The following is a 22,867-nucleotide window of genomic DNA, read 5'->3' as shown; positions in this document are numbered from 1 at the left end:
TTTTAAAATGCATGAAATTCTACTATTCCCACTTAGTTATTTTTAATCTGACAGTTCTGCTAAATTAGGAGAAAGATCTCTGTCCCACCCTTGCTTTTTTAATGCCTTGAAATCGGCTTTAATAAAAATCAGCTGCTAGAAGCTGCAGCTGAGAGCAGTTGAGCTGCCACAGAGGGAGCCTCCTTAGTGGACCCCTATGATGTCAGGATGCATCGAGACAAGCAGAGAGGAGGGTAGGAATCCAGCTCAGTCCTCAGCCTGCACTGCCAGGTACCGCTGCCCTGGGAGCTGCCACAGCGCGCTTTGCCCGCTTCCTCCCCCAGCAGAGCAGAGCCCCTGGCTCTCCCTCTTACCTGCCTGCATGAGGACCCAGCAGTGCCCCAGTGAGTCCAGCGGGGCACACAGTGGAGAAAACTGCAGTAGCAGTGGAAGCTCTGGGCTCTCACCGGGTTCGGATTCGGACAGCAGTGGGGTGGTGTGTGGCGGTGGTGGGATGAGAGGCGTCCTATCCAGATACTGGAGCTTGGAGAGTCTTCACTCTGCCACAGGTAAGGGACCTCCTTTTTTAAAAAAAACAAAACTCAAAAAAACCCTGCTCTGTGATATTGCACTGACCTTGAGAAACCAAATCAAACCTTCTGGAAAAAGTATTTCATTTGGAAATGCAGCCTCTTAGTCATGAGGAATGACCAAAATATTCAGTGTTTGCTAGTTGTCCCCCTTGCACACTTACAGCTAGACCAAAATGACATAGACCCTTAATATACTTCTTAAGTCAAAAGGCAAGAAATGGGTTCTTAGTGGCTTTGGAAACAATGCTTAGGCTTCTACCTGATTAAAGCTGTCCTTTCCTTTTGGAATAGCATTTCTTATTTCAGCTCTAATTATATGGAGCTGGCATTTCTCTGTGTAGAGTATTGCTGCCTTTAGAAAATGTCCAAGCGAGGTGCTGTGCAGCAGATGAGCGCTAGGTAGGTTTGCACTGCTGTGTACTGAAAGAGGGAGAGGCAGTTCCCTGAGCCAGCTGCTCAAGTTAGGTTTCTGTTTTCCCATCCTTGGTTTAATTCCTTTTTGAACCAGAGATTTTGGAGACATGTTCTGGATCTGTTCTGGCTCAGCCTGCCTGGATCTGGCATTCTAGTTTTTCATCACTGATGTCCCTATTTAGGGTTTGGATGTTTGAACTGCAAGCATGGGAAAGAAGATTTCTCATTCCCAACTGATACTAGCAAAGGAGCCTGGCAATGATTTTAATGGCCAGCGATTGCTGAGCTCTTCGGTTTGTTTCTTGACTGTTGCTGTTTAGAGAGATTTTTAGTAGAGCTGCAGCAAATTAGTTCTTCTCTTAGATAAATTCAGACAAGTGCCTTCAAGGCCACCAGTGACTGCCATTTCCTTCGTGAAAATACTCTGCTACCAGCTAGAGGCAAGGCTTGGGAAGAATTTTAGGTGTAGTTCTTTGTAGTCTGCTTTAGTCACATATACTTTTAATTATTGAAAGGTCTTATAGTTCCATCTACTACTGTAGATTTGGGGCTGTTTAATAAAAATCTCTGTTACTGCTCTGGAGTCCTCTGCTGAAGTGAGAGTAACTGCACTATCATTCGGGGAAGGACTAGAGCAGGGTGGCCAGCCTATCTGACTGTCCAACCCAAACACACCAGACCTTCCAGGTGGTCAAGAAACACTAAACACTGTCAGTGTGTCCTGAGAGTCCAGGGGCAGGAAAAAAGACTCAGGATGAGATCAGGCCGTTGGTGCTCTCTTTTGGGGAAAGATCTGGGCTGCATTTCAGCAGTGTCTGCTGGCTCATGTTCTCCTGTAACTAGTAATGCAAATAATCCCCAGCATAGCTCTGACATTGACATAAAGTAACCCTGGAAGTTAAGTAAAGGATCCTTTTTTCAAACTACGACTTAGTTGCACACAGGGCAGTAGTGGTAGTTTGGTCCCCACTATCTTAGAGGATTTGCTGTCAGCTGTCCTCCGTGGATGCATTTTTGGGCTTAATCAGGTCAGTTGATACAAGTGGCATACAGTGGTATAAAAGAAATAAGATTGATAGCAAAAGCAAGCTTTGAAGTCTCTTTTTGTAGATGCTCTTTCATTTCCACAATATTCTTGTTCCAGAGGCTGTGAGGCATGGTGTCATTTTGTGGATGCTGCATGCATTTAGCAGGAAGTGCAGAGATGCGAGGAAATAGAAAATAATAAAAAATGGTATAGAGACAGACTGAAGACAGGGAGAAACCAAATTAGGTTTCATAATTACAGTATTGATATATCAATACAATAATAAAAGCAGATCACTGCATTTCCAGCTCCTTGCTGCCTCAAAATACTATGGTTGGTAAGTGTCTTCTCATGTGCAAAAGATTTCTGAGTAGTTTGCCTCTAACTACTAACAAAATTCAAGTCAGCATTGGGACTAAACCTTGGGAGCAATGTGTCTGCCAAAATAATTTATTTTGCTTTGATTCTGCTCTATCAGTATTCTTCTTTGGATTAAACCAAGGAAGCTGTGGTGGGAGAATGCTCCTCTCCATAAACGCCAATTGGCTGTCGGAGAAGTGAGGCAGGATTTCTTTAAAGCATGTGGTAAATAACATTTTTGAATGGTCAAATTTAATACTCTGGTTAAACAAATAAAAAAACCCAGGAGCAATAGCAGCTGTAGGTGCATGAGAGTAGTGGTAACTAGAATGCATGGCAATGCCCTCACCTTGGAGGAGCAGGGGGTCTCCAGCATCTTGGCACGTGTCATGTCAAGAAGTCAAGGGGAAAAAAAAGTATGAACTGTGTGTAAACACTATGAACTGCCTGCTGCTGCATTAAAAAATGGCTGGAAGATGAGTCAGTCTCTTTCTCTGTTTAAAAGGATTCTGCATTTCCAGTAGTGGCCTTAAGGCTGGATAGGTGGACTTGTCAGACAGAGTTTTGCTTTTCTTCTCCCAGTGCGACATAAACTTGTCTATAGGGATCTTCATACTGAGTCTGTTGCTGTCTAAAACTTCAGAGAAGATGAGAAGGAAACCAGATTTAAGTGACTGAAAAGTGAAGGTGAGAGACTTTCAGTACAATTGGAATGCAGCCATTTGAGTTTCTCTTTTACATAATTTAGGTTGCAAGAGAGTGAAGAGACAGAAATGTATGTATGTTTACATGTGTATGTATTTGACAGCGTGTGATTTCAGAAATATATACTGACATCCCCTATAGAGAAAAGACAGGTAGTGTTTTCCCAGGCTCACAAGGGGAAAAAACTGTCTTTGGATAATAGTCTTCTTCTGCAACCAGTAGTGAAGTACGATTCCTTTTGTTCTGGAGTTGACTTTCTTGTAATATATTGATCAAGAGGGGAAGTTAAATGTGATACAGAATTGAAAGAGAAAAGACCCATTGTTACAGCACAAACTTCTGTGCAAATGCCATTTGAAAAAACTATGCAAAAAAATAGTTCAGACTTTTATGAAGTGAAAAATTCTACTGTTTTCTAATATCAGTCCATGGCATTTTTGGTCTAAATGTCATTATACATTATGTTACATGAGGAGGCCCTTCTCCATGAGGCCAAATATAAACATGAGAAGAGGGAATGCTTTGCAGTTCTACCAGGCTCTCCATTTGAGGATGCCAGAGGACTTCATAAGCATCAATAATCCTCACAGAAGGCCTGAGAGGCTTTCAAAGTTTGGTTTAGGATAGAAAGAGAGGTACATATTGTTTGATACTTGGATAGTAGCCTTGCTATTTTTAAATACTTACAAGCAATTTGCAAGTGTTTTGCTGATGCAGTAGACCAGTGAGAAAATGACTGGGAGCTGGGGTTGCTCAGCAGTTCTGAAAATCAGGCCTTAAGTATCTCAGCTGGACAAAAAGAGATGAGGCATCCAAATTAAAGGTCAATTGTGACAGTACTCCAGCAAGTGATTCAGTGGCACTATAGGCACTCTAATACCGGTTTCCTAGGCAAGACTTTGTATCCTAGGCTCATGCTGCCTTTATCCCATTCATCACTGTTGCACAGCTCTACTGAAAAGTTTGTTTCCTTTAGAATATTTCCAGGTTCAAGCTTGTGAGTAGGTCTCTCTGCTTTTCCATCTCCTTTGTTGCAGGTCCAATCCCAACCTCTTTAATAGTTGTTTATTCTTTTTGTTGTCCAAGTCGCGAAGGACTAGAAGAGCAAAGAAAAGTAGGGGACAAAGGGGGAATCGCAACTTGGACTAGTGGTTGCCATAGTTTCCCAAAGAGATCCTCTGTGTATTTGTGCAAATGTAGCAATTTAATTGTACAGACTACACTTCAGTGCACCTCTGCACAGTTTTGTGGCTCCTGATATGCAGATATGCTCATCTACTAGCCTTGGGAATATGGTCTTTAAACAAACAAGAAAACATGGAGTATGGGTAGGGAGTGGGTTTTTTTCATTCATACCCTAGGGGGAAAAAAAGAAAGTTTTTTCAAGTCATTCATTTCATTATTGTGGCTGATGAGGGACCTGGTAATAGAGCTGTGGCAAATGGTTTGCCTCTTGTTTGACGAGAGATTTTCTTCCAAGCTCTTTCTTTTTCCTTTTTCTTTCCCTAGCCCTGCCTTTTTGGTACTGATGTCTGCAGCTGTGTTCACGAACTGCAGTGCATAATTCCACTGACCCTTCTTTCTCTAGGGTCACATAGTCAGCAGGAGTTAAAGAGGTCACACAACAGGAGATTGATTTAAAGTTCAAAGTGTTTCAGAATGCTTCCAAAGGAGAGCAGGGGAAAAAAAAAAGTTAGTGCCTCAAAGCATGTTGATGTTATGTTTCACCCTTGACTTGGCAAATGTGAGCTAGGATGTTTCAGCCGGATTCATTGATGGCATTGTAGCATGTCCTTTAAGTTTCCCCCTCACCTCCATTTCCTGTGTCACGTGCCAGAATAACTTCCACTTGTCTTCTGAACAATTAAGCAATGAATTAAAAATAAGTTTTAAAAAGATACAACAATCCATACTAAATTAACTTTGATTTTTCTCTCTATTTGGATTAATTTGTAATAGTGACTGATACAGTTAGGTAAACCTAAGGGAGATCCTGAACTTTTGAGGAAGAATTACAAGATTAACATCTCTTGACTGAACTAATGAGCTGCCCTAAAGCTTAAGTAAAGAATTCTTATTTGAAAATATGTCTTCCGAATAATGTGTTGAGTGTTGCTGAACTGTGATTTGGCATCATACACAAATAGTGAGGGTATCTACATTAATGATTGAGTTCATTCTAGTGAATGCAATCTCAGTAAATGCTAAGCGTGTGTAAACTTAGCCACCTAACACATTTCGTACACTTAAATAAATGCCTTTTCAGTGGAAAATATCATCTAGCATCATGCTTTTCCATAAAAAGGAATAGGAAATAGTGTTAAAGTAGGTAGAAAAGTCTAATCATGTTTCTATACCTCTGTTTGCAGCAGAACCAGTTTTTGTAAGTTCAACTATTTTGTAGTTCTAACTACATTTTAATGTGTTGGGGGGATGTGGTGTTAGTTGACTTTCCCTTGAGATTTTTTTTGTTTTGTTTTAAAAGGAGTAAATGCTTATTCTCATCAGGACAAAAACCATGAGGCACAGATTACCACCTGTGCCTACCAAGAGGTAAACATTCCCATCTTTGCCAAAGCTGTGTTTGCAGGGGGGAAAAAGGTAAATCTTTGGGAGTGCTGCCTGTGAGACTTCCCCAGGTGTACACCCTGTTCAGGTACACCATCTTCATTGTTTTCCTTCTCTGCTGTTAAAAGAACTCCCATGAAGAACACTTAGGTTGTGAGTACTATTCCCTTTGCTAAGGAGTATGACCTCTTCTAAGACTGTATTTCCTAAAAGATTCAGTGACCTTTAAAGTAGCCTTTCAGACCAACACTTCTTTTGGGTATATCCATGCCTCGATTGTGGTTATCTTTCCAGATGGAAATGAAACAGCTTTAAGCCACCTGATTTTGATACTACCAGCATCACAGCTCCTGCAGAAGGAAACTTGCATGGCCCAATAGAGTAAATGGAAGGGGGAATAAGGTGGTACTGTGAAGCCTACCTGACCCTTCCTTTCTCTACCTTTGGGTAGACATGCAAAGGCTTGGAGTAACTGTTGAATGTGCCTGTTCATTTGAATTATCTGGACCTACTTCATGTAGGTTAAAAAAAAGCAGTGAAAAAAAATGGGTTATAGCATGTGCTGGCAAATAGTGTATATGCCCAGTGATCATGAAAAAAAGTGTATATTTGTTGCCTACACTTGATGAAGCTTCACTATTACTGCTTAGCAGTTAGTTAGGTTAAACAATATGGGTAACAATCACGCCTTTTCTTTGCCATGGGGACTTTAACTTACTTATTCCCTATTAAGGTCTTGTTCTCCAATTCATCTGCATCACAAGAAGTATCTTTGAAGGATTAGAGAAATACAGCCCTCTTCTGAGGGTCAGTAATTATGTGTGGAAGTTTCTATTTTAATTAGAATCCTGCCTCATCTCAAAATTCTTCATAGTCTGAGGTTTATTAAACCAACTAACTAGTTCAGTGGTTTGCTTAAAAGTGCTAAGGACAAGCTGGGTGCGCTAGACTGCATGGGATACTGTTCTTCTGAGCAACCCCAAAGTCTGAAGGTGAGCTGTATTTGTGAGTACTGAATGCCTTCGGTGGCTGTGCCGTTCTTAAAAGCTGCGTGTATGCACATGAAAGCAAGACATTACCTTGAGCGTAAACTGGTAGGATCATAGTTTGCACCTGGTTAACTCTCTTGAATTACATTGTGTGAACATACAATTGTTGGCAGCTGTCACTACAAATATACCTCTGGGTATATTTGCCTAAACAGGTAGAGACCTTTGCTGTTGTTATTCTCAATCCCTTCTGATCAAGGAGCAAGAGATTACCTGGACTATGATGCTGGCTCATAAAAGCTCAACTAACCAAGTAACCTTTTACTTTTTTTTGTTTGTTTGTTTTTCCCATCGAGTACTGACAAAGAGTAAGTAATTGCTTTGCTAGTGTAATTGAGCCATTTCCAAGTTGTGCTGTATCCCAAGGAGCACTCATGGAAGCTCTGGTGCATCAGCCCCACGTGCAGGTGGATTTCTGGATTCTGTGGCCTCTAAGCATGATGTAGGTAGTGTAACAGGAGACAATTCATGTGTCAAAGGCAATTGAGTACACAAAAAGTAAAATCCCTATCAGTGTTTTGAATGTCCTTCTTGTTCTTACTCTGAATTCTCTTTTTATCTCGTATTTGAATGTGTGTATATATACAGTCGTTCACTGGTTAAGCTTTAGAGTATTCCACACGCTTATTATCAAAACTGCCTGGGAGATTTCTTGAAAACAAGTATTTCTAGATTTGGGCTCTAAATTTGTTTATCTACCGATGGATACGGGTTCTTTCAAAACAATTATTAAGGGATCTAATAAACGCCTAAATAATAATTTGAAATACGTTTTAAATGTACTGTTAAGATATTTGGCACCATCCTGTTGTATTGGAAGGTAAATTACGTATGAGTATTTATAAAATAACTTGAAAAAAGTTTTTGTTTTAGGAACATCAGGCAAATGTAGAGCTTTGATATTATTTTAATTTGTTTTTAATCATTATAACATCAATGTAATGTTTCATGTTGAGAATAAATAAACGCTGGCTATGTTTTCATAACAGCTGGCAGAGATGTATTTCTACATGGGAGTGAAATAGCAAGTTTCCCTTTTGGATAGTGGAAATAGTTTCCATGAGGTAGTTTTGAATTAGTCTCTTTTTTTATTGAAGCCTGTCCTTACAAAGGTAAGCAAAAAGATGATGTGCTAGGAGGCCCAGTTAACACCGAATGATCTGTTTTAATGGGTAGGATTATGCTGTCCCTCTGCCAATGAAATCTTTCCATGCTAGCTGTTAAAAGCCTTCAGCTAAGCGTAAACCAAGATCACTACTCAAATGCACATGCAGAAAGACATACTTGGCATTCAGAAACTGCAGTTCATAGATTCTTTTAAGAAGAAGAGTACAAACAGCGTGTATGCACATTGGACATGGCTGCCTGCTATTGGAGCTGTCATTGAGGTTCTTCCTTGCAGTGATCTTTAGAAAAATCAAAGCATATACAAGTTTGGAGGATGAAAAGCTGTCTACATACTTATTGAATAAAAAAAAAAAAAAGCTGTGTGGAAACTACAAGTTCAGCTGTAGCAATAAGGCGCAGCATGCAGTGAGAATTAGTCAGAGCTGCTGGAACTTCTTCTGTTGTGTGACTTTTGTTGCTGTTTCTCAGGTAACTTACCGTTGTATTCTGTTATATGGTATAGTTCGGGACACAGCGCGGCTTAAGAGAATCACACAAGTCAGAAATGCTGTTCAGTGCTGTGTGCTGAAGTGGTCAGTTCAGAGTTCATCTGAAAAATATGTCTGTGGTGTTCAGACCTGACCTCGGTTTCAGCTGTAAGTTGGAAGATTACAGCAGGATGCTGAAGGCAGGAGCATGGTCCAAGAGTAAAGCACTCAGCTCCAGGCCTGGGTTGTTTTGCAGTCCTACAGCAGGCAAAACTGCTCAAGTGGTTCTGGTGCAGATTTTGTTGTATGGATATATTCAGTGTGTTTCAATTTCTGATGATAGAGTGACCTGGAAAGGAAAATAATAGCATGAATTCTGGAGCTTTTGTTTGAAGCACTGAGTAGTTTCTCTGTTGGCTCAGCTCCTGCTGACTTGACTGGTGCTCTGGCAGGAGGGCATTCTCCCTGAGTTGAGCTGCATGTCATCTTGAGGTCACTGATGGTACATCCTGCTCAAGGCAAAAACCTACCCTGCATGTCTGAAAGAAGCTTTGACAATAAACCTTTTAAGAGAGTTTATTATGAAAACACAGCGTTACTAATACCCTGAAAACAGTGGATTTGGATCAATTTGAAATGTGACATTCTTACCAGCCTTAAAAGCCTGAATAAATTAAAAATACACAGAAACCATCTGTACTGAAACTTGTTGATTGGATCTGTCAGCTCTCTTTAGAGATAGCAAAATCATTTCTTTTGGGCTATTTTTGGCCCCAATTCTGAGCTTCACCACAATCTCTACAGTGCTGTAAATCTAGGGCCTGGCAGTCCTGTTTCATGCTGGCTTCATGTAAGTACTCTCCATAGGCTGAATTCTGGGGATTTGGTCAACCTTTCTCCTATGCATCTATGGTCACAGTTGGTGGTGTAATGCCCACCTGTGTTCATGCTGCTGCTTTTTCTCGCTCACATGAGAGCATGCACTAGGCACCTGGGGCTTCCGTTTGGCCCCCAAGTACCACTGGACCATCATCTCTAAGCCACTGGAGGAAGGTCTCCAAAGTGATTGTATGTAAGACAGCTTATGCATCTTTTAGGCAGCCACTTGCAATGGTGTGCTCTAGGTAGCTCCTCTGATCTGGAGAACTTAGCTTTCTGAAGAAAAACAATTCACTTTCAAGAATAAGATAAAGAAATATTACAGCTTTTCAAGCCTGTGACTTGACACTTGAACAGAATTATTTAAAAATCCACTGAATTAATAATGGCCAGGTCATTAGTTCTGACTCATCTTAATCATTCTTAATGTCTCTGAAATCATAAAAGTAGATGAGTGTGAGCACTGCTAGGTCAATTCCTAAAAGACTGTTTGGCCAAATACAAGGGTTTTTTTCTGAATAAAGATGGAATCTCCAGCCTGGCATTCTGCCTTCCTCTCAGGCACTGCCTCTCCTTTTCTCAGCTTTCATTTTTCAGAAAGGCCTCTTGATTGTAAAGATTTTTTTCCAGTGCAATAAAAATAAAAGGTGAGGATGACTTCTGTTTTTATGGGAATATAGTGCAAATACAGGGAAGAGGGGGATCATTCTGTCCACTTGTCAGAGGACTTGTCACCTATTCTTATGCTTTACACTTCTATTAGGGCACTCACTGATGTGCAGTGGCACCAGCGCTTTAACTTTGCAGCTGACTGTGACCCAGTTCCTTTATTATACTGAGCCAAGAAGGGGTAGTTCAGCATGTTCTCAGTGCTCAGAGGAAAATTAGTCCTGGCTAAGTGCAAACTGTATGCAGATGAAGGCAAAAGTAACTTCTTCCAGTTATTTCCCAGCCTTTACATATGAAAAAGGTTTTTAATAGCACCTTGACTTGTGTGGTTCACTCTGCTGGCTGGAGTATTGATCCTCTTCTCTGGTCAAGCAGCAGGTGGGGATGGGAGCTTCCCCCCTGCACCACAGTACTTGGCAAGGAGGCTAACTTGTATGATTGATACTAATTTTCTTTAATCATGCTCTTGTTTCCAGAGTCCTGGAGAACAGAAGCATCCTATGCAGTGGACTGCTCCTGAGAATTTTGCCTACTGCAGAAAGTTCTAGTTTTTCAGGGCTTCTTAAACAGGTGTTCCTCCCACGCTGAACCTCAGAAAGGTTTAGTCACTTCTGGAGACTGTCTGGTCCAATCCCCCTGCTCAAAACAGGGTCACTTAGAGTGTGTGGTCAGTTGAGTTCTTAATATCTCCAGGAATGGAGACTTTATAACCTCTCTGCGCAACCTGTTCCAGGCTGTGACCACCCTTACAAGTAAAAAACTTTTTATGCTTGAATAGAATTTACTGTATTTCAGTTCGTATCCATTTCTTCTTGTCCTTTTATCAGCCACCACTGAGCAGCGTCTGGCTCTGTCTTCTATACCCATTCCCATCAGGTATGTATACACATTAAGATCCCTCTGAGCCTTCCTTCTCCAGGCTAAACAATCCCAGCTTGCTCAGCCTCTCCATGTATGCCAGGTGCTCCAATGCCTTAACCAGCCTTTTGCTGGACCCACTCCAGTACAACCGTATTTTCCTTGCAGTCTCATTTGCATTGGTTGTCACCTGAGTCATGGCTGAGTTTAATATGCTGGGGTTTTTTGAGTCCTACCCACTTTAATGGTCATCCTTCTCCCTGTGGGTAGCAGAGCAACTGGTATCACATCTGAAGCTTTATCTGGCAAGTGCTTTCTTTGGCAAAGGAGGTAGGTAGATGAAATTTTCTGAAAACACAAAGCAGAAGCAAATCTTTCCTGCCTTGATCCTGAGGGCCAGGGTTCGCCCAGTCTTTGATCACTGCAGGTCTCACAAGTTGCTTCCTTTTGATCAGGTGAGCACATAGTTGGAGAGGAAGCTTTGTGGAGACAAGACAGGTTGGAGTTGCTTAATTGAAGCAGATCTTGTAGTTGATGGTTCATTGGTGACGTGCCTGTATAGACAGTGTTTGATGCCTAAAGCTCTGAAATAGTGTTTGATATTTCTAGACTATGAATTGCCTGATGTGGGCAATTCATACAAAATACAATTTTTGTTTGGTTGGTTTTTTGTGGGGTTTTTTTTGTGGCCTCCTGATGCACATTTTTGTACTTGCTAAGAAAGCTAGTGGGAAGTGGGAGAGCTAACATCTGGTTGGTGCTGGTTTTGCTTTTCTGAGAGTAATGGCAGATATTAGCTGTAAGGTCTGGCCTCAGGCATATGTCAGGCCAGACCTTGGTGTGCATGTGAAAGGGATCTGGTTGCACAAGTAGTTTATGCAAAGGTAAAGACTTGTCTGAAGTATCTCTAGAAAGCACTGAGGCTATGCGCTCTTCGGTCAAGCCTTGTATGTGATTTCTGTAATATATACACTGAGATTCATTCAGCCTCTCTATTTATAGCACTTAATAAGTAACAAGTCGTGGCACAGAAGGGACCTACGGTATTGGACACAACAGCCTACTGTTTCACTGCTGCAGTACTGTAGTTATTAATCCCAGAAACCTATGTGAGAGGCCAGTGTGCTTGTTAGAATGAGCACTTGTGAGTAAATTCCATGGATAACTCGGTTTAAACACAGCATCCCTCAGTTGTGAATGTCTTCCCTTGTCACCCAGCCTGTTGTGCAGAAAGGGTGTCAATCTAGCAATTGTTCTTACACAATTTAAAGCATTAGATTTAAAGCAGGTCTTTCTCCTGTAAACACTGATCCAGGGTACTTGCTTCTTGTCAGAGCACCTGAGGTGGCCAGATTTTGGGAGGTTCTCAGGAGAGACTTGAAGTAGACAGGAATACTGGGGGGAAAAAGGGGTTTTGGCAATTACTAACTGTGTTCTCTGTGGCAGGCAGGCACATTAGCTTCATTCCTGCTCTGTTTTCCTCTCCTACAAAGCCTAAATACAAGAGACAAGCTTGTGTGGGTTGCCAAGCACTGTCTGTAAGATAATCAAAAGGAAAACAGAGCTGGGCCATAGACCAAAAACATGTTTCAAGTACCCTACAAGGGCCGTTGAAAGAGTTCTGACTCTGCTGCAGGTTGGAATTTCCTGGCTCTCTGCATTGCATTGATCAAGGATGTCGGAGCCACATTGACTGGGCGTGTCTTAGCAGATTTTCAACATTGAACAGTAGCTGTATGTACCCATTCACTGTTTTAAATGGATTGATGTCAAAAGCCCAAGCAAGTCACACATTGTGTAGCTCTAGTTGTGCAGGAATGGCATTTACTACTTAGGGGCCTGCAGTACAGCAAGAAGAGCAAGGCGTTTACGTTTTGTCTGATAACATGCAGTGTATTATGCTAAGGCAGCAGCTGGCAATAAGGACCTCAGGTAAGGTCCTGCACTGTAATGGGGTTTCTTCAGTGGGTGATGGTCTTTGCGGTACTCTGCTGTGTGAACCTCACTTGGCTATGAGGAGGAAAATGCTGGTGAGTCCTCCTGACGTACTTAAGAATTTGTTTGTTCTTTCCTTCTGCCAGAGTCTTCTACCTTCAAAGAAGAGCTAGTGAAATGAAACAAGTGTATAAGCCTCAACTCTTTCAAAATGAGGGTGGGAAAATAAATTTAAACCTTCTTTTGTCAGCATTTAATGCTCAGCTGTTTGACTCCATACTGGAGAACTTAGGGTGAAGCTAGGCAGTTGTTTCCCTCCCCTCTGCAGCAGGAGAGAGCATGGTTGGCAGAAATGTAGTGGTTGGCAACTGAGAGCGCTGGTATCTCAAAGTGCCACCATTAATTCTTCTCTGACTTTGCCCACAGACATACGGAAGGAACTGGGTTTATATGCAGTGCAGCGGGAACGCCCTCTCATCATGTGTCTCTTCCTTCTCTGTTTGTTGAAGTCAAATATCTATATTTGGCACATCCTAGGCTGTTGTCATGGAAATGGTTATATTGACACACCCATAGCAGAGCAGCTTTGTTCTGTATAGAAGGATCAGAAGGACAATGGGTGAGAAAGGAAGAGGCCTGTTCTCAGCATTCAGGCGTTCATCATCTTTGTTCTTCAGCTTCTTAGCTCCAGTTGGAAGGCCTACAGCTGTTGGATTAGTTGTTTTAAGTCAGTATTGAAGTAATTATGTAGAACAATACCCAACATTAACTGGACTTTAACACAGAGCATTACTGAACATCACCCAAGACAGGATCCCCAGTTACAATAGTTGCCTCCTACATAGCTATTGTGCTACTGATTAGTACCATTGTAGAGCAGTAACATCTCTGCTCAATCCTTTTTACCCTCTGTTTCTAGTTCGTGTGAGATCTTGCATGTTTCTACAAAGAGAAAATGCACCTACCATTTTCAGAATAGTAGGAAAAACCACTTCTTATCCTCTGTGCTCTCCATTTGAACATTGTAGCTGGAAACTTCAGGGGCTATAGCCAGATATTTCCTCCTGAACACATGGAAAAGAGTAATATTGAAGAGTTAATGAAGGTGAACTTAGAGGGTAGCAGTTAGTAATTTTGGCAGATTTCATGCCTAGTGTGCTTTCTGCTGCTGCCAGGCCACCCTGCACTTTGCCCAAGACAGGTCATCATCTGTGAGAAGCAGAAGGAATAGAAGAATGAACGTTGGTTCTGTTTGCCTCCTGTCAGAGTATTTTCACAGTCTGTTGCTACAGGGAACTTCTCAGCTTCACACCAAGAAGAGTCAGAAGAAACTTCAGAAGCAGTGAGGGAAGCTGCATCCTGTGACTCAAAACTGAGCTCTGCGGGGTTCTTTCCTCTAGTGCCTGGATCTGTGGGAGGAGTTCCTCCCCCTTCCTGTGCATCTTGAACATGGTGGGATCATGTTTCAGTGCTTTTAATCAGATATTTAGGGTCTTTTTTTCTCTGTTAAACATGCAAATAGAGGCTGGTACATACTTAGTAAAAGCCATGCTGTTTCTAATGCAGTCTGATATGTATCCATCATGATCCAAAAATGAATACAGTCAGACTGTAGATGAGGATGGCCTTTTCTGGTTCCATGTCAAAAATTTTCCACTTATTACAATGGCCCCTGCAGATTGGACAGAATGCAAGTAAAGGCAGTTCCTGCCCCGGCATGACAACTGTCCCATGCATTCCAGACCCTCCTCTAAGAAGGTAGGGCAGGACTTACACAGAATCCACACTTGCTGTGCTCCCAACCACTTTTAAGTGCTTTAATGGATTTCTTCTTTTCAGAATGTTTATTTGTTAATCAGCTTTCCAGATTTTGTCATATATGAGCAATCCATATTAGGGTGGTGAAAGGTATTTATAATTAGAGCTTCCCAAAATCTAACTTTTCAAATCTTGCGTTGCATATTTGATTAAAAATTTTTTTTACTGTTTTGCTTAAGGTTTTGATGCAATAGTCTGCTTCCTGGTGCTTTTATTGTGTGTGTATTGAAGGGAACCAGATTAGAAGGATTTTTCTGTTTGTGTAGAAATTTGCAAGATTAAGATCTTCATAGTTTTTTAGCTGCTTATCTGTGCCAGCTGTTCTGCCCGAGAAAGCTTCTGCTTCCTTCAGGGTTCTGTGGCCCTAGCACAAACTGGTCACCCTGTAAATACTGTCAGATTAGGGTTATGGAACCCATTCTATTGTTGGTGTTCAAAAAAGAAGCATCAACAGCAGCAACCTGGAACTTTGTGTTTATCTTTGATAAACCCAAATACTGAAAAATATTCTGTGAAGTTGGCCTTCAATTGTCATGACAAGTGAAATGAAACATGGTCAATATTTATTATTAGATGCCATCATCTATTTATTATTAGATACCATTTATTAAATAAAGTGCATCTTAATTTCTCCTCCTTTCTAGGAAGATAGTTCTCTTGATTAGTGATAGCACATCTATATTGCTGCCCTGGGCACAGCTGATGAGGGCCCTGCATGGCTTTTGTCTGCAGGATGTGATTATGTTTGAAGAATGTAGTAAACAAAATATGAAGTATAATCAGAACAAGTTCCCAGGCAGCTTTTCATGTTAGAAATTGGGGAAAACCTTAAGAAGAAATATTTTCCTTTAAAAAGCCATTTTCATATACATTTTCTTGGAGCAAAGGCACTTTTGCAGGTATTCCTAACCTTATGAAGTAATCCTTCCAGATCAAGGGACCTCACCCAGGGATGGAGGGCCAATTGGCTGCTTTCAGCTCATCTCTCTGCTGAACTTTTTCTTTTTTGAACTTTTGAAAACTAACTTTTTCATTTTTTTCACAATGGCAATATAGAACACTTCTGTTTTCTTTTTTTGATTGGGACCACCTCTGAGGCAAATGTCAAGCGACTATTCTAAGTATGCTCACCATTTTGGTAGCATAGCAGGAAAGGTGAAGAAATCACTGTGAACTTGGATATTTGTTCTGTTGAGCTGTACATTGGCTTTGGTAGAAAATGAAGGCAGTTTGCAAACTAACCTTTTTATAAAGTTGACAAAGGTATAGAACCGCTGTCCTTACGTGGCTTCTTTCAGCAGAAGTAGGTAGAAATCTCTCCTGACGCTGCAGTGGAAAAGTTGATATAGTGCAGAAGCAGAAAATGCCAAATGCAAAAATGTCGTCATCCTGATTGTAGGATGCCAGCTTGGCTAATACAGGAATTCTTCTCTATTATTGCATGAGGCATTTGACACACAAGCTACTTCGCCCGGCCCAAACCTGCTCGGTTACACATTGCAACTCTCACCAGTTTCACAGAGACAGTGTTTTCACCGTGTTATCTGGTGTATCCAGTTTGCATGTGTTTGATGGCTGCGGTTATGGTAGGCATCTTGAGTTGTTCAGAAATTCTTTTATCAGCCAGAATTTAAGGGCTGGGAGGTCTATTCAGGAGGAGCAATATAAAGCTTTGTAATCAGATTCGCATAGGCAACTAATTATGGTTAAAACAGCCAAGCATTTTACTGTCTTGTTTTGTTGTCACCTCCCTGCCCCCTGGCCTCTGAGTAACTAATTGATATATTCTGTGGAGCCTGTGACTTTTGTGACATCAGTGAGGAAATGGGATTGGGTGGCTGGTTGGGTACTTCTGATTGAGGAGTTAAATGTGCAGAAGATGGTAATAGAAATACGGAATGTATTGATGTTTTCAGGTGGGTGACCTCTTGGCTGTCCTTAGCATTTGTGAGTAACATGTCCTGGATCTCTGTCAGTGTGATGTTCTCCCCTAGAGTATCCATAGGGTCTACTTCTTCATTTATGCTCCTACATTTTCTGCTTGCACAGTCACTCATTCCCAGTCTGCCTACTGAGAATTCACAGGTTGCTACAGTTACTGTGGATCTGTCTTCAGTTCTTCTCAGACATACTGATTTCCTCTTCCTGTCATCCATATACGACCAGCTTTAATCAGCAGTCTTCCCCTCCCAAACTTTCTCCATTATCGCTTTCCCATTGCTGAACACCAATCTCATGTGCTCCTAATATAGCCTGTCATTCCAGTTTGATTAGTTAAGAGTATGTGGGAAGAGACCCTTGAATTTTATTTGGGCTCCATGAAAACTTTTGACACACAGATCTATTCTCTCTGTTCTCCAGACACCTCCACCTCTGTTGGAGGCACCTTAAACTCTTTATCAGTCATCCTGTAATAAACCTGTGGCTTTACTGCAGGAGTGACTCTGCTCACCTTTCAATGCTGTACCGCTGGCCTCTACTGCTGTAAACAGCATTAGGTTGTATCCTCTGCTGTCATGTGTGTAGCTTCTTCAGTTTCAGGTCTAGATAAACTATCAAGAGGGTAGAATTGAGGTTTGTGTCTGGAGGGCATCAGACCTTTGTCAGTACAGAAGTGTTGTGTGCTTAAAGTGGATCCAATCCTTGTGTTTTACAACTTTCAGAGTAACCTGTAACTATTGTTAACTGACTTTAATTAGCTTTTACTTTTCCAAAAGTAAACCTTAGAAGTATGCCCGGAATTAAAATTTAGGCTTTCAAGTGGGTCTTAATCTGCTTGTATTGCTGTGAACTGGTATCACCTCCTGAAAGAAAGAAAAGTATGCGGGTGAGAAGATGCTATCTTAAGGAAAGAGAATGTTTCCAAAAGAGTTGTATAATACAAAAGTGACATGGAAAATTAAAGCTAATTTGCTGCGAAGTTAGCTCTGACTCACTAAATCTGGCTCTGCTCAACTCTTAAAACTATTTAAAGTAGTGATTTTCCCCATCAGGTGTCTCAGTTGCATTCTGAGATCCTCATGCTCTGGAAGGTGATTCTGTGATTAGCTCTTCTTATGACTGCTTAAATTAGTTTTCCTCCTTCAGCAGCTGAACACAGTTGTAGATAAATAGCAATTGTGATACATATGACATAAGTTGGGAGAATCTTTTTTACCTGTACTCACTTTCTTCTCTATGCAATAATACTTTGCATAAAACTATTCTTGCTAGTCCTTGACATTCTATTTTTAATCTACTTTTAATCCATTTAGTTGTCTGATGTATGGATCTCCTATTGTGGCCTGCAAGGAAATACATTTGAAATTGGTGACTTACTCTGTGAATAAGTAATTAGCATGAGGTATCAGAAAAATTAATTAGCCACATTTGAGCCCACAGAAGTGAAGATTTTCTGTGGAATCAACAGGAAATACCAGTGGTTTACAGTGGGCAACTTCTCACTGTTATTAGAATGCAAATGGGCATGAGTTAACTGGTTGGAGGTAGAGGAAGCTCTTAATTGGTACGTAAGAAAAGAGGTAAGCATGCAGAAGGAAAGTTGCAAGTAGAGCACTTAGCACTAGAGAGAAAAGGGCTCTGCAATATTAATTCGACTATGCCTGTAGCATAGTTTTGGTCTGCATCCAGTGAAAAACTTTGTAATACATAGACTTGATGGTCAGTCCGCTTATTTGCAGTTAACACTAATTTATGACTTAAAATAATGTTACCTCTGCTTTGTGACAGTTGTTGCTTGGGAGACTGGATAAAGTAAGGACGAAACAAGACAAGCATGAGATTTGTGTAATACAGCATGGGTTTTGTGACCAAGATTGGAATATCTCTCTATCAGTGCACCTTTCTGGTGAATATCTTGTGCCTCAGGTTAAGAATGGACATGCTCACTGTCAGGCTGGCATAGCTGGTTGTATTCCCTCCTACAGACTCACAGGCAGAGGCATTTAACCTCTGGCATTGCTCATGCAGAAAGGAATTCAAGGAGTGGTCGGTATCCATTTCACACTTGATGAGGCAATAAATACAGAAGCTAGCATACAAAGCTGTAAGTTCCTGAGGAGAACTGTGCTTTGTTTATATTGATGCTGGTTTTTGATGTCAGACAAAGACTGTAATTAATTTCTAAAATGAAGCATCTATTTATGGGTGGAATTATTGGAGGTTTATTAGTGATAGCAGGAGATAGATTGGTGCTCCTGTAATTCAGCTGTGCTCACGTCTTATAGTCCTGTGCTGGACTTCCAGGTTTTATGCATTCTCTCTCCAGCAGCAGCAGACACTGTGAGATAGTGAAAAATACTGTGTTTTATTTGGGGGCTTTTCTGTGTCTTAATAGTGAAGGCTTTTAATGTTGTGTTTAATGTAATTTCCTCAAGATTTTCAATTAGCCCTTACGAGTACCTAATACCTTGATTTGTTAGCTTTTCTTGTTGGAACACTTGCCGGAGGAAGGACGTAGTTCAGCCCCTGGAGCCACGAGCCAGTGGATTGATGTCTCGCATGCACTTTAGCTAGATCACAACAGACCACCACTTACCATGGAAAATCCGCTGGTATTTCCTGGCAGCTGGCCGTTCATGAAGGCTTTGAGGTAGATAGCTTAGAAACTTGGAGCATGGGAACTTGAGCGGAATTCAGTTGGATGAATCTGGGCCCTAATCCCTGTTTACCTCAGTGTTCTCATCTGTGGTTTAGCAGTATTAGTTACTGTACATGCTAAGGCTGAGGTCTTGGTCATTAATGCTGAAAGAGATTGAAGACACTATTATTTTCCATGCATGGGCTTCCAGAAGTTCTGTGCTATTTGGAGACCTATAACCAAAAGACTTCAGATTCTCTTAGTAGGGTGGTGGATCTCTGTGTTGGGTTCATTCTGCTGTGGAAGGAAGTTCCATCACTCTTGCTGGCTGTGTTGTGTGACCTTGGTTGGCAGGACATGTATACTCACCTAAGTTTGTGTAACCTTTCCTGTGACACTTAACCATGAACAGAAGTAGGACTGTAATTGCTTAGTGGATCCCATGTTTTGAGGGAAATCTATTTCATCTTTGATTGAGAACATATGGAATGCTTTGCCTTCTGAGTATACTTACCATATATAGACATCTTTTCTGGGAGAAAAAGGAACACTCATTTGTGTTCACACTCTTACTTTGTTTGATCTGATGGGCTGCCTAGGCTTAGACCGGGGATGAGAGAGGGACAGATTGAAAGTGCCTGTAAAGGGCACTGTCATCCTTAAATGGGCACCAGAACTTTTGTTGCGAATGGGATTTTTGTCTAACCAAGAACAACAATCTTTGGTGCCTGCTTTTGCAGATGCCAGCTGAACTCTTGAATAATTCTGTGCACTTTTGCTTTCATTGGAATAGGAATGATGTTTAATGATAATGACTCTTGGCTGAGGAACCGAATTTAGAGCATTTCTAAAATCTTAGCTTGACACCTAAAACGGAATACAGAAAAGGGCTATCATTCCTAAACCCATAGCAGAGATGAAAGAAGCTGAAAGCATTAGCCTCCTAAGCCAGTGTGACAGCTTTATTTTATTAATGTTTACTTTAGAAATGAAGATGTACTCGCTCAGTTTGTTCATTTTCTGAGATTAATTTATGTTCTGAGTTCAGCCATACTATTTTCCTTAGTGCTATGGAATTTGGTTATACTAACAATGAAAGAAAAGTACAGAGGGTTGATCCTAGAGACAGGCATAATTTATGGAAGGAGGAAACCTAGTGGGATATCTTATCACTCCAGTTTTCAGTAATAGAAGGAAACTATTTGGCTCTTTTTGTCCAGATGTTATGGCAGACGGAACTCCAGAACTTTGGCTGCAAAAGTTGCAGAAAACAGAGTTAATCACTTTGGCACCTGTGAAGCTAATTTACTATTTGGCTCTGAAAAATGAGGAGCCTGGGAATCTTTATGCAAAGTATATTTGGGAAGAAATAACTATAATGAAGTAGAAATTAATCAGCTAGCTCAAAGCTGGAACTACATGAATACTGAGAAAATACTGCAGAACAAATGCATTGTTCAAAGATTTCATGAGGTGTGTTATTATAAATCCAAGGTTTGCTCTTTGAGAAAATTTTATTACTGCATAAAAAACCCGTGTAACCCAAGGTGACAAATACTACTTCTGCTTTCCCCACTCCTTTGAAGAGACCGTTCACTAGGAAAGCACTGAATTTTTTATTATATGTTGTTGTACTGTGACCTGTGAAGAGTAAGGGCACAGGAACATGAGAAATTCAGGACCCAGTTTGTACATCGCAGAGGGAGTTACTTTAAATTTAGAAATTGGACAAGCTGTGTAAACTACTTCTGCATTTTTGGTTTTGGTTATTTGGTAGGTTTGCTTGGATTGCTCAAAAATTGTTCCAAGTTCTGCCCTGCTCCCATCTGTTCTTGGCTCTAGTCAACCTCACTGGGAGCCGTGAAATGTGCAGTTAGATTCCACTTGTGCAGAACACATCACCACAGTAAGTTGAAGGTTGGTTCTAAACTCAAATGTCTTTCAATAAAAAGACAAGATTCTCCTGTTTGTATTTTACCCAAGAGTCTCTAACTTTGTGCTTCAAACATCTTAGTGCCATTTTGCAGGATAGAGGACAATGTCTCACTGTCTTGGGTCAGTGACCACCTAGTTTTTATTCCTGAAAATGACAGCTAACTGGAAGAAGAAAGCACTACGCTCGATTTTTAGGTTAATCTTAGTAGCTTGCATTTTACAATCACAGAGTGTAACTGTGAAACTTATGATATATCGGGGCACTATAACAAGACCACCGACCAAAATTAACAGAAACCTGACCTGAATTAAGATTGGGGGAATTCAGTGCTTGTAACTGTGGTTTTGCAGTAAGGTTGCAAAACGTGATTAAAAAAACATACCTCCAATGTTTGAGGTGGCAATAAAGATTTGGAATATGATCATCAGTTGAAGACATTAGTGGATTTCTTGGTGTATAATATGATATGACCAAGTCTTGGCCAATATCACCTTCCCATGGTTGTGTTAGGTCTGTAAAATTAACAGGAAAGAAGAGTATTATCTTTTCATTAAAAAAGATAGGTGTGATCAAATGTGCTTACCAGACCTTTCAGTAAGAATGATTCCTACTTTAAGATCATACTTCCACTCTTAATTTAAAAATACAGGTCAAGGCTTTAAATAATTGAGCTACAAGGATGCAGCTCTTACTCACAGGAAGAGCAAGAGCAGAGTTTTTTTATTCTCTGTGAGTACTGTAGAGTGACAGAGTTAGGTCTGGTACCATTTATGGAAGAGCTCAGCTGGGTCAGCTTTTCAGGTAGATAAGAAATCTTTATTTAGCCAAGCTGTGTAGTGCATGCTCACTGTCTCAGCCCTATCCTCAGGAACAAGTGTCCACATCATGATAAACACGAACGGGGGTTTCTTCTTGTCAGGCTCTGGAGTAGGTTTGTCGATTCCTCCAAAGTAGTTCCTTCCTAAATAAGACTAAAGAACTGTGAGCTCCTGTAGACAGCTGAGAAGGCCTCTGCCTTTGCTCCACTGGCTCTCCAAACAGATGATGAACACTTTAAAGGGTTTGGCAGGCTACTAATGTTTCGCAAGTGCTTACTTCCCATCAGAGATGAAGGTGCTATTTGGGAACATGCCCTTGCTAACCTGTAATGAAGTGATCACAGCAGGAACATGAACTAATTCCTTTTACTTCTTAGTGTTCTGTATGACTTCCCTGCATCCACAGCTAGGCAGCAGATTGCTGGCTCTATTTCCTGTCTTGTCTTTTTCCTTTTCATCCAGATTCACCCTCTTTCATTTTTAGATATTTAGGATTTGATTTCTGAAAGAGAAATAAAGGAACCTCTGATGAAGGAGGTAGGCATGACCATTCTTTTAAGAAAGGAGAGAAAGAAAAAGTGAAGTATTGTCTAGCATATTGCAGAAGAACAGACTATTCAGTGGCACAAACTATTCATGGTTTTATTGTAAGGCAGAATGAAGTTCCCAGTGGTCAGAGTTCAGACACAGAGGAATTGGCTGTAGCAACAAGCAATAGCAATCCCGCTAGCAAAGTGTTTTTTTTTTTTTTTCCCCAGAGATTTTTCTACATGAATAAATTCAGTTTGCATAATGGAGTGAGGAATACCTCCTTTTTTTTTTTTTTTAGCTGACCTCTTTTTGGCTCCTCACTGTCTAATAGCCAGAGACAAGCTCTATCTGAAATTCTCACAGTTCTTTGTCCCTTTCATTCTCTGGCCACCTAGAAACCACTTGCTATTTTTGGATTAGTGCTGGGAGAAAGTTATCTGGGGAACTTGAGAGTAAGAGGGTGCATTTCAAACTAATCTCAGGCTCACTGGAGCCAGATGATGACGTATACCTGCTTATGGTCTGAAACTGCCAAAATCCATTCCCATATCCCA

At 40.9% G+C, this 22,867-nt stretch overlaps 1 protein-coding gene across 1 annotated transcript in view; it reads left to right on the top strand.

Annotated features, from left to right (window-relative positions):
• Nucleotides 1–200: 200 nt before the first annotated feature.
• Nucleotides 201–22,867, top strand: part of ARHGEF4 (Rho guanine nucleotide exchange factor 4) — a 102,403-nt gene continuing 79,736 nt past the window's right edge. Inside the window, exon 1 of the mRNA XM_082003667.1 lies at nt 201–548. Coding sequence (XP_081859793.1) covers nt 362–548 — 187 coding nt within the window. The 5' untranslated portion in view covers nt 201–361. The remainder of the gene's footprint in view (nt 549–22,867) is intronic.

This window comes from Phaethon aethereus (assembly GCF_964289735.1).
Source record: "Phaethon aethereus genome assembly, chromosome: 9".
NCBI classification, from domain to species: domain Eukaryota; kingdom Metazoa; phylum Chordata; class Aves; order Phaethontiformes; family Phaethontidae; genus Phaethon; species Phaethon aethereus.
This window is presented reverse-complemented; position numbering and strand designations above follow the sequence as displayed.